At 36.0% G+C, this 13,238-nt stretch overlaps 1 protein-coding gene across 2 annotated transcripts in view; it reads right to left on the bottom strand.

Annotated features, from left to right (window-relative positions):
- The window catches only part of CNBD1 (cyclic nucleotide binding domain containing 1), a 585,185-nt gene that overhangs the window by 502,773 nt on the left and 69,174 nt on the right, over nucleotides 1–13,238 (bottom strand). For both annotated transcript variants that reach the window (XM_025394780.1, XM_025394781.1), the window contains exon 4: nucleotides 11,733–11,891. In XM_025394780.1, the coding sequence (XP_025250565.1) occupies nucleotides 11,733–11,891 (159 nt within the window). The remainder of the gene's footprint in view (nucleotides 1–11,732; nucleotides 11,892–13,238) is intronic.

Here is a 13,238-nt window from a genome sequence, read left to right as displayed (position 1 = left end):
GTAGCTAAAAAGATCAGGAATAGTTACATTATCTGTACTTTTACCTGATATTGAATCTGTTTTAAGAAAATCATTCTAAATAACAAGAAATTTAATATTTTTTCTTTTAGCTTAGGAATCAGCTTCTATTGCTTTCAAATAAGAATCCTAAGTGCTGAAAACTGAAAAGCAAGAATTTACTGTAAAGTTATTAACTTTGTGATATCAAAAAGCAAACAGTAGAAAAGTAATGTTTAATCAGAGATGAAAAGGTGGACATTGCATCTGATAATGCAGAAATTCAAAGGATCATTAGTAGCTACTATGATCCTTTGGAATATATAGAATAAACGAACACAGAATAAATTAACACATAAAATACATCGGAAAATCTGGGAGAAATGAACACATTCCTAGACACATAAAACTTACCAAGATTGAAACAGGAAGAAATCCAAAAACTGAACAGATCAATAATAAGTAAAAAGATAGAACCTGTAATAAAAAGTCACCCAGGAAAGAAAAGCCCAGGACAGACTTAACTGCTGAATTATATCAAACATTTAAAGAAGCACTAGTACCAATCCTACTCAAACTATTCTGAAAAACAGGGGACACTGGCATACTTTCAAACTCATTCTCAAAGCCAGTAGTACTCTGACACCAAAACCAGACAAAGACACATTTAAAAAAAAGAAAACTGGCTGGGTGTGGCAGCTCATGCCTGTAATCCCAGCACTTTGGGAGGCCGAAGCAGGTGGATCACGAGGTCAGGAGATCGAGACCCTCCTGGCTAACACAGTGAAACCCCATCTCTACTAAAAAAAATACAAAAAAAATTAGCCGGGCATGGTGGCAGGTGCCTGTAGTCCCAGCTACTCGGGAGGCTGAGGCAGGAGAATGGCATGAACCTGGGGGGTGGAGCTTGCAGTGAGCTGAGATCGTGCCACTGTACTCTAGCCTGGGCGACAAAGCGAGACTCCGTCTCAAAAAAAAAAAAAGGAAAGAAAACTACAGGCCAATGTCACTGTTTAATATTGCTGTAAAAATCCTCAACAAAACACTAGCAAACTAAACACAACAATGCATTAAAAATATCATTCATCATGACCAAGTAAGACTTATCTCAGGGATGCAAGGATAGTTCAACATATGCAAATCAATCAATGTGATACAACATATCAACAGAATGAAGGGCAAAAACCACATAATTGTTTTAATTGATACCTAAAAAGCAGTTGATAGGCTGGGTATGGTTATTTATACCTATAATCCCAGCACTTTGGGAAGCTGAGGAAGGTGGATCATGAGGTCAGGAGATCAAGACCAGCTTGGCCAAGATGGTGAAACCCGTCTCTACCAAAAATACAAAAATTAGCAGGACGTGGTGGCACGCACCTGTAATCCCAGCTACTCGGGAAGCTGAGGCACAGAACTGCTTAAACTCAGGAGACGGAGGTTTCAGTGAGCTGAGATCACACCACTGCACTCCAGCCTGGGTGACAGAGTGAGACTCCATCTCAAAAAAAAAAAAAAAAAAAAAGCATTTGATAAAATATAACATCTGTTTGTAATAAAAACCCTCAAAAACCTAGGTATAAAAGAAACATATCTCAACATAATATAAGCTATATATGACAGACCCACACTGGAATCATACTGAATGGGATTAAAAACTGAAGCTTTTTCTCTAAGACCTGAAACATGACAAAGATCTCCACATTCACCACTGTTACTCAACATAGTACTGGAAGTCCTAGCAAGAGCAATCACACAAAAGAAAAAAAATAAAGAGCATCAAACATGCAGAGGAAAAAGTCAAATTATTTTTATTTGTAGACAATATGATCTTATATTTGGAAAACCCTGAAGACTTCCTCCTAAAATGATTAGAACTGATAAACAAATTCACTAAAATTGCAGGATACAAAACCAAATACAAAAATCAACAATTTGAAAGAGAAATCAAAAAGGTAATACCATTGACAATAGCCACAAGTACAATTAAATGCCTAGGAATTAACTAATATGTGAAATATATCTATAAAGAAAACTATATAACACTGATGAAATAAATTGAAGAGGACACCAAAAATGGAAAGATATTCCATGTTCATGTATTAGCAGAATCAATATTGTTAAGATGTCCTTACTACCCAAAGCAATCTACAGATTCAATGCAATCCCAATCAAAATTCCAATGGCATTCTTCACAGAAATAGAAAACATAATACTAAAATGTATATGGAACCACAAAAGACCCAGCATAGCCAAAGTTACCCTAAGCAAAAAGAACAAAACCAGAGGAATCATATTACTTGACTTTAAATTATATTACAGAGCTATAGTAACCAAAATGGCATGTTACTGGCATAAAAACAGAAACATAGACCAATGGAACAGAATAGAGAACCCACAAATAAATCCATATATATATGGTGAGCTCATTTTTGACAAAGGAACCAAGAAATACATTGCTGAAAGGACAATCTCTGCAACAAAATGTGCTGGGAAAACTGGATATTCACATGCAGAGCGACTAGACCCCTATTTCTCCCCATATTAAAAAAATCAAATAAAAATGGATTAAAGTCTTAAATCTAAGAACACAAACTATGAAATTACTATGAAACACTGGAAAACATCTCTAGGACATTGGTTTGGGCAAAAAATTCTTGAGTAATAACCCGCAAGCACAGGCAACCAAAGCAAAAATGGAGAAATGAGATCACATCAGGTTGTAAAGTTTATGCACAGTGAAGGAAACAATCAACAAAATGAAGAGACAGTCAACAGAATGGGAGAAAATATTTGCAAACTACCCCTCTGACAAGGGATTAATAACCAGCATAGATAAGAAGCTCAAAAAACTCTGTAAGAAAGAATTTAATAATCTGATTTAAAATTGGCCAAAGATATGAATAGATGTTTCTCAAAAAAATGACATAAAAATGGCAAATAGGCATATGAAAAGATGCTCAACATCATTGATCATCAGAGAAATGCAAATCAAAATTACAATAAGGTATCATCTCACCCTAGTTTAAGTGGTTTATATCCAAAAGACAGGCAATAACAAATGCTGGTGAGGATGCAGAGAAAAGGGAACACTTGTACAGTGTTGGTGAGAATGTAAATCAGTACAAGAACTGTGAATAACAATTTAAGGTTCCTGAAAAAACTAAAATTAGAAATATATTATCCAGCAATCCCACTGCTGTGTATATGCCCAAAAGAAAGGAAATCAGTATATTGAAGAGATATCTCCACTCCCACATTTATTGTAGCACTGTTCACAGTAGCCAAGATTTGGAAGCAGCCTAAATGTCCATCAACAGAAGAATGGATAAAGAAAATGTGGTACATATACACAATGGAGTACCATTCAGCCATACGTAATAATGAGCTCCTGTCATTTGTAACAACATGGATGGAACTGGAGGTCATTATAGTAAATGAAATCAGGCACAGAAAGACAAACATCACATGGTCTCACTTATGTGTGGGATATAAAAATCAAAACAATTGAACTCATGAACATAGAGTGTAGAAGTATGGTTACCAGAGGCTGGGAAGGGTAGTAGGGTGGTTGGGAGGAGGTAGGGATGGCTAAAGGATACCAAAAAAAATAGAATACATAAGAGCCACTATTTGATAGCACAACAGGATGACTATAGTCAATAATTTAATTGTGCATTTTAAAATACATAAAATAGTGTAATTGGAATGTCTGTAACACAAAGGATAAATGCCTGAGGGCAGGAACACCCCATTCTCCACGATGTCATTATTATTCATAGCACGCCTGTATCAAAACATCTTGTGTGCCCCATAAATATATACATCTACTATGTACCCACAAAAATAAAAAAATGAAAAGTGAAAAGTAGTGCTTGGAAATTTTTAACAAGAATATGGTCATAATTATCAGATTACAAAAAAAAAATGAAATGGAGCATGAATGCTCCAGGGAAGAATTTTTGTCCAATGTAGATTTCACATCAGTCTAGCTGACAAATATCTAATGAAGAAGAAAGAACATTTAACCATACACTGATGGACCTTGCTGTACAACAAGCCCAATTTAGTGGCTCATTTGGAAACCAAATTTTATGTAAGCCATCAAATAGGTAGAGTCACACACACATCTCCTTAGAACCACAAATGGATACTGCAAACGTACTAATGACATCTGACCACATTTTTCATCTCTTTAGCCAAACCAAGCCTATTATAATATCACCTTTGAATATTAAACCAATTAAACCACCATTTTCTTAGACTAAATGTTCAGTGGATGAAAGAGGAGAGACAAATAAGGAATTATGTTGCAGGTTTTTAGAGACTGCCAAGTAGTTTATTACTTCTCCGCAGACAGACCCAGGTTTTGACTGGCAACAGCGACCATGCAGACCCACACTCTGCTAGAAACAACCAAATCTTGCCAGAATTTTCTAGATATTGTATGAGTTGAGCCTGGACTTAATTATCTATGTTTCTCTAAAATGGTTCTTCATACCATGAGGTAACTCCTCGAGTACAAAAGCATTCTACTCATACATATAAAGTACAATGGCATGTATGTGAAACTAAGTCATTTTGATAAATGTAGGACTAATATTCAAGATGATTTTAATAGTCTATAAGAACTGCATGAGGAAGGCAAGTAATATTTTTGTATAGTCAGACATTAAATCTTTTAATGAAATCATGGATTTTTGCGATACTTCAACAGATAATTGTTACGAGAAATATTCTTAAAAGACTTTGTGTTCCATTGTGTTATTAAATCTATAATACAACACATGATAAAAATTCCCAATAAAGTCATAAGATTCTCATGTCTCAGTGCATGACAAGCACTTTCTGTTACACTTATAAACCTAATATTAATAAGAAAGAACTTACACTAAACACTTACTAAGACATTTCTATGGAAAAATAAAATGCAAAACCATGTCACCCAAAACAAGAAGGCTCAGCTTTAATAGTCACATCTATGCTGAAATAATACATCTATACAGTGAAAAAATAACTCTTTATAAGAAATATTATAATAGATGTTTGCTTATGTCCAAACAATAGAACAAAGCTATCAAGATACAATTATTTTTGAATACTAGTTAATATATGATCAAACAGTAGTTTCTTAAACTCCTGTATGAAAATTTTCCCAGCAACTTTGTAAACGAATGCAAATATATGATAAATAAGTAATATCTGTTATTTATTCATAAGTTGTAGGAGAAATTTGAATATTCTTTCTTGAAGAAATTAAAAATGAAATACATTATTATTCAGAGACACCAGGAACCCCTTTATAATTCAACTATGGCAAGAACATAGCCAAGTCTTTTGTTAAAAAGCAGTCACAATATGTAACATTCTTTGGGAAAGGGGAGATTGACATTCACACAGGGCCTAAAACGGACCAAGTAATGTTTGGGGCTTTACATTCTAACTGTGTTTAGGCTTCACAACAATGATGACTCTATGAGATTAATAATCGTGCCCATTTTATAGATTAGTGCATTAAATTTTTAGAGGGAGAAATTTGCTCAATATCATACAACTAATGATTAGGGGAGTCCAGTTGAGAACACAGTTCTTTCTGACTCTGCAGGCCAGGCATTTTGCAACATGTACATCCCAAATGCAACTTTCAATCTAGCTGCCACAGACAAAACAAGATGCAGTGTGACACGCTTTTAGAATACCAATCTACCGTCAATGAGTTTTTAATTTCTGTCCTTTGCTAACTCATTTTAACACAAATAATTCTCTTCCTTTATTTCCCATTCTTCTGTCATAAATGATCACCATTTGTGTCAGAAATCTAAATTCCTTTCAGTACCACACCATTCTTTATTAACCTATGTTACCTTTTAACTTCAAAGAGAAATTTTCTTTTCTAGATGTGAACCCCCTTCCACTCCATTGCAGTGCAGTTTTCCTCCAAAATACTGTATTTTTTCACAAATTAATAGCCCCACAAAGTGTTTTTCTTTGATCAGCATGCAGCCCTTAAATATAGTTTGAGACTGCAATTCCTCATCTTATGTGCCATTTCACCGGAGGACGACAGCATAAGAACCATATTGCATTTGGCTTTTAAACAGCCTGAATCTAAAAGGCAAAAATCCTGATGTTCTTCCAGGGAGCAATTCCTCTGAGTCATTCCTGAGAAGTGGCTTTGCATCACTGCTCTACTGAAACATAATGATCTTCAGCTGCCTCATTCCCTCAAAGGAAACATCGTTAACTGGAGACAGTAGAAGAAAAAACAATCGGGCCAAGTTTTCTCAGAGGATCTTAATCTGCATTTCACAGTTCATTTATAAGTCCCTCTCTTCTCCTACCCTTTCCACAACTCCCACAAATACACACAAACATAACTTTTTTCCCCAGAAATTAGTCATTTATGAAGAAACTAATTATTTTTACCATAGTATTTTATAATTGCATTTTAAAAGCCACTGTTGTTATAGGCACTGCAGTCAAATACCAACATGTGAGAGCATCAGATGATTTGCCCAGCATTCTCCATCATGTTAGTGGTTAAACTGAGCAATGAACCTGATTTGCTTCAAGGACTATCTATTCAACCCTGCTCATGTCTTAAACAGAGAGAGAAAATCAAATCATGTCAAATCTAAATCCCTAACACAGAATATGGGCCACTTTCATCTCGCACCTAGACAAATTTCACAGCATTCTAACAGGTCACCCTGAATCTCCTTTTGGCATCCACAGTCAACCATCCACACGTGACCTTTTGCCATGTAAATCATAACGTGCCAATCATACCAAGGTTAAAATCCCTTCATGGCCCATGAGACCCTAAATGATAATCTGGTCCCTGGCTACTTCTGAAGCCCTATTTCCACGAGGTCTCCCATCTGACTCATGCACTTTCACAACAATGACCTTCTTGCCAATTATTGTGGTTTTTGTTAATTTGTTTTTCTATTTGCAGACCATGTTGCAATACCTGGGCTCTTGCACTTGTGTTTTCTTTCCCTAGAATGCACTTCTTCAAGGTATTTAATTGTCTCTCTCTCTCTCTTCTCTTTCTCCTATTTCATAAAATCTGACTTCTCTGATCATTTCCATCATTCTCTAACCCCTTATTCTGCATTAGCTTCTCTTGCTAGCATTTATCACTAATTGACAGAATATATATGTGTTTAGTATCTCTTACATTAGAATGTAAGATCCATGAAGGCAAAGGTATTGTGTGTTCCCACAGTCCCAATACCAGGAATACTGACAGAAACACAGAAGAGTTCAAAAGTGTATGTTGGATTCATTAATTAATGGATGAAAACTAAAATGAGTCAAAATTATTTAGAAACTAAAATTCTAAGTCATGTTTCAGCTCCTAGATTTTAATATTATTTACTTATTATCATTTCCCCCTTCTTCTGAAATACTTTCTCTTTTGAAATGCTGCCCCTTTGCCAATTGCATGTAAACTCAGTAAAACTGCCTGTCAAAGTGTACTTCTCCCTCAGCATTTATTTAAGAGTGGGTACAAAAATAAACAACAATCTGACTCCCTATCCCTGAAATTAAGCTGTGAGCCTAGTGACTCCCAAATGCAAGTAGTTATAGCTGATTGATTCCAGTGTTGTACCTTGAAGAGACTTCCAGAGTTGCCTTAGAGTTCGTATCATCTCCAGCATCTTATTGTTGTTCTTCCATTCTGAGAGCTACCTGATGTTCTTCCATCAATGCCCGCTTCCCTTTTTGTTTGTTGTGATTGTTTTAATGAACCAGAGTCAGTTTCTTTTGCTTATGATCCAAAATCCTAATGAATACGCATGATAAACTTATATTCAATCTGATATGCCTTAAAATACAAAATTTTTAAAAGGGGCCTCCCAACTCTCTTTTTCTCACTCTGTCTCCTCTCTCCCTCTGACTGTCTGTTCAACAATCCTCTGGTTGCTCAAATCTCTCCTTTATGGTGGCACCACCACCGTGACTTTAATGTTTCAAAATTATTATTTTTCCCATCTATCAGTATTTACTCAGAGCTGCTGACATGAAGTGGAAGTTAAGATGTAATTAACATGATTAAGCTATACCACACTGAGTTATTAATAATTAATAGTATCTTAATCTCATCAGACATATTTGCATTTTTTTTTTTTTTTTTTTTTTTTTTTTTGAGATGGAGTCTTGCTCTGTCACCAGGCTGGAGTGCAGTGGCCTGATCTTGGCTCACCTTCCAGGTTCAAGCAATTCTCTTGCCTCAGCCTCCCAAGTAGCTGGGACTACAGGCACATGCCACCACACCCAGCTAATTTTTGTATTTTTAATAGAGATGGAGTTTCACCAGGTTGACCAGGATGGTCTCCATCTCTTGACCTCATTATTCACCCGCCTTGGCCTCCCAAAGTGCTGGGATTACAGGTGTAAGCCACTGCACCCAGCCTGCATTTATTTAAAAAGCTACTGTGAGTCAAATTTTTTTTTTTTTAATTTTAGTCAGGATGACAAAGTGAAAAGTTTTAAAGTATAGAAGGTAACATTTTCAAAATTTCATTAGATAACATCACTTAAGCAGCCCATCAATCTGATCATGGTTGAATTAGTCAGAGATAAACAAAAGGCTACAGACCTGACAACTTATCCATCAATAAATAGATTTTAATTGAATTACTTTAGTGTTGTGTTTATAAAGCATACAACCTCATTGCAAATGTGATTAACAGAGTCACAAATAGATTGATGATGTTACTAAATGTGACTAAGGGAACACCCAATCCCCTTTCCTTAAATGTTGGGGGTGGGGGCAGAATCTGTGGTTTGGGAATACTACAAAAGTGATGGGATATATAGGCCCTTGATTAGCTTATATCATACTTCACCTAGGCAGAATAACAGAGAGAAAAACAGACTCTCCCTTGCTAGCTTTGAAAATTTAAGCTTTTGTGTTGTGAGACAGCTTGAGACAGTGCCACATGGCAAGGATCTAGGGAGTATCTAGTACAAAGAGGCGCCCCTGCTGAATGTCATCATGAAAGTGGGAATGTCAGTCCTACAACCACAAGGAGCTGAATCCTGCCAACAACCATTTGAGCTTGGAAGAGGATTCCATGCTGCAGAAATGGTCACAGCCCAGTGGACACTCTGATGAAGATTTGTGAGACACTGAGCAGAGGACCAGCTAAACCTCACCCTGAGAGATAATAAATGTATGTTTTTGTAAGCCACTAAGTTTATGTTAATTAATTACAGAACAATAAGAAGCTAATACATTAGCGTCCCAAGGAGAAGAGGAGAGAAAAGGCATGTACTATAGAACATAAATTGTGGATTTAGTGCATACATTGCCCTTTTACTTACTATTAATAGCTTGTCATAGCTACTTCAAAGCATCGATGTGAGGATTAAATCAGAAATGTTATATATAGAGCTTAAGGCTTTGTGTTAATATTAAACATCTCATAAAAGTGATTTTCCTTCTCATTTACTCTCCTACGGTAATTTGGTGGCTGTCACAGCAGTGAGTTTTGCCATGTCAAAGTCCTGGCTGCCCAATTCTGAGCCACTGAAAATGGGGATGTATATACTTCAGGACCTTCTCTACTCATCCATTTTCTCACACATAAGTGAGGAAGTAGGTTCTGGAAACTGACACTGATACAACATCTATTGTCCTAGGTATTTGGAAATAGGCCATTAAATAGCATCCATGGAGGTCCACAAAAGAATGCAGCAAAGTAACTTGTCTATTCTTCACTGTACTTGGATAGCCTTCTACCATGGTTCCTGCTTTTCGCAGTAGTCCACTGTTAAGAAGGTACTAGGCTTCTTACCCATTTGCAGTTTCCATTCTGACATTGACCTGGATTTACCTCCCAGTATTTTGACATTGCAGTGCAGAATCATAGCTGCTTGGAAGTCTCTGTTACTGACCTCCTGCATCTCAGATCAGAAACTTTGTTATCTGGAAACTGCTATCTCATTATAGTAAAAAAACATAGGAATCACCATTGCCATTAAAACTCTTACAGTCCAGCACAATCTGAAATCAGCAGAGTGATTCATGGGTTTCTGGAAACTAAAATTTTGGAATCTAATGCAATATTAATCAACATTAGAGTTTAATGGAATTAAAGTGATTGCGGCATAGTATATCTTCAATCACTTTCAGTGTTTTAGTGATTTTCTACCAGTTAAAGGATATTTTTAACAAATTTCCTGTGCATATTCTAGTTGAATTTTCTAATTTTTTCAGCTTACAAGTTTAATTTTATTCTTCTATGACAGGTGGTTAAGATTTCCTTCTATAATTCCCTCGTACCTGCTTTACTGAAACGTGACTAGTATTCGTTGTTTCCTTTTTGTTATTATAAGTTAAGAGTATCAAAAATCTGACCATTCTCAACTTTCCTGGAAGCTCTGATCATATTTCCTCAAATTTGCAATCATAGTCATGTGCCACTTAACAACGGGGATACATTCTGAGAAATTTGTCATCATGTGATTTTTGTCATTCTGTAAACATCACAGAGTACACTTAAACAAACCTAGATAGTGTAGTCTACTACACACCTAGGCCAGCTGGTCTAGCCTGTTGCTCCTAGGCTACAAACCTGTACAGCATGTTACTGCACTGTATACTGTAGCAGTTATACCATAATGGTATTTGTGTATCTAAACAAAGAAAAAGTTCATTCTTCAGAACATAAATGTCAAATTTTTAATTACTCATTCCCCGCTATTGAATTTTTTATGAAGACAATTCTAGTCTTGAGACTTTTGGTTTTGTTCCTGTTATCAATCTCAATTCCAATATCACATATTCTAGTTGAATTTCTTTTTTTCAGCTTACAAGTTTAATTTTACTCCCCTATGACAGGTGGTAAAGATTTTCTTCTATAATTTTCATGGTCCTCGTTTAACTTTAATTTTATTCACAAATCCAATACCATCTTTGGTAATCAGCCTCCACTCAGATTTAATCTTCTCCTACACACCGATCCTTCTCCAGACAGTTGTGTCCCTATTAGAGCACAAAGTATTCTAGGAAATTAAAGGCAATGGGGACAGGTGCAGTGGCTAACGCCTGTAATCCCAGGCCGTGGGAGGCCGAGGATCACCTGAGGTCAGGAGTTCGAGACCAGCCTGGCCAACATGGTGAAACCCCATCTCTACTAAAAACACAAAAATTAGCTAGGTATGGTGGCAGGTGCCTGTAATCCCAGCTGAGGCAGGAGAATCACTCGAACCCAGGAGGTTGAAATAAGCCCAGATCATGCCACTGAGGCAGAGGTTGCAGTAAGCCGAGATCATGCCATTGCACTCCAGCCTGGGGCACAAGAGCAAGACTTAGTCTCAAAAAAAAAAAAAAAAAGGAATGTGTGGTAAGTTTATTTAAAGACTCCTGGATGAGGAAGACAGCTTAAATTCTGTGAAAAACCTTCAGATAACCATAAGCTAAGGACATCTTTAACATAATTGTGAAATATCAGTAAATAATATGTATTATGCTTGCAGCTTAATTTTAAAATAATGGATCACAGGTTTAGCATTATATCCATGACACACCATGAAGACTGAATTCATGAAGATTGTATTTATATAGAAATAAAATCTCCAGCGTGTCCATCTCTTCTGAATCAACCACAAGTGCTATATCATAACTAAAGTACACTTATCCAACAACAATAAACTTTAAAAAATAAAGACATTCCAAAGAATTACTCAACTAAAAGAAGGAGTATAATTTAAATACTTACAATTTCTTTAAGATAGCTAGGAATTCTTCAAAGTTCTCTGTGGCTCTTTTTGGTCTATATAAATTATGGCCACCATGTGCTCTCTCAACATAGACAGCTACATTGTGAGAATCATCAGGTTGTTGATGTTGACTTTCCTCTTTGCCTTCACTGAGTTCCCTGAACAAGAAAATAGAGTATTTTATGCTGTTGTATACTGCACAAAAATTATTTACAGGGACTTTTAACTATATTACCAGGAGTATAAATGCACTGTTTTGAGAAAATTTGTCAATTTAAGAACATATTCTTTTTAAATGCATTAGAATGTTTCAATCATGATAGCACAGTTATATATATCATTCTGTTAAATGTAGAACTTAGAATATATGAAATATTTTCAATGTGTAGAATTTGATTACATGTATTATAACTGTCCTGAGCAAATGAAACACCTTTAATAATATATTAGGCTTACATAATTTAGGAAAATATTTCAAGCCAATGGCTAACATCCTTTATACTCACACACTTGTTTTTCAGTGTTGTTTTAGCACCAAGGATAAAATTTTATTATTTAACTTTTATTTACCCCTGGTAATCTATAAACATCTTGGAAGATAGCCACCATATCTTATTCTTGTGCTATGGTATGTTCTATACCCAAGTCCCTAAGAGATGTACAAATAAATGACTATTTCCCATTCATATTTCTAGGATCAAGCATTTCTATTAAAAGGCCATTGAAAACTTATAGGCAAGAAATCCAACCAGTGCTGCCTATCTTTAACGAAAAAAATAGTAAGTTAGGTTGCAGAAATGAATCTGGATTACATCTTGATAACAGACCTTTAATTATATACATAGGAAGATTAAAAATTAAATATAAGATATTATGTGGAATCATAACAGCAATAGTAAATTATCACATTAACATACAACTTGTTGCATTCTTAAATGTGCTGGCTACTCTGCTAAACATTATGCGCACATCATCTCATTAACACTAACCATGTGATACCGTTTGGCTGTGTCCCCACCCAAATCTCATCTTGAATTGTAGCTCCCATAATTCCCATGTCTCACTAGAGGGACCCAGTGGGAGATAATGGAATCATGGGGGCAGATCTTTCCCGGGCTGTTCTTATGATAGCGAGTAAGTCTCACAAGATCTGATGGTTTTATAAAGGAGAGTTCTCCTACACAAGCTCTCTATTTGCCTGCTCCCATGTAAGACATGACTTTGCTCCTCATTTGCCTTCCGACATGATTGTGAGGTCTCCCTAGTCAAGTGGAACTGTGAGTCTATTAAACCTCTTTCCTTGATAAATTACCCAGTGTTGGGTATGTCTTTATTAGCCGTGTGAGAACAGATGAATACAGAAAATTGGTACCAGTAAAGTGTGGAAGTTACTTTGGAACTGAGCAACAGGCAGAGACTGCAACAGTTTGGAAGGCTCAGAAGAAGACAGGAAGATGTGGGAAATTTTGTAACTTCCGATAGACTTGATGAATGGCTTTGACCAA

Source organism: Theropithecus gelada, chromosome 8, assembly GCF_003255815.1.
Source record: "Theropithecus gelada isolate Dixy chromosome 8, Tgel_1.0, whole genome shotgun sequence".
Lineage (NCBI taxonomy): Eukaryota > Metazoa > Chordata > Mammalia > Primates > Cercopithecidae > Theropithecus > Theropithecus gelada.
Note: the sequence above shows the minus strand (reverse complement) of the source record. Positions and strands in the feature narration are given on the sequence as shown.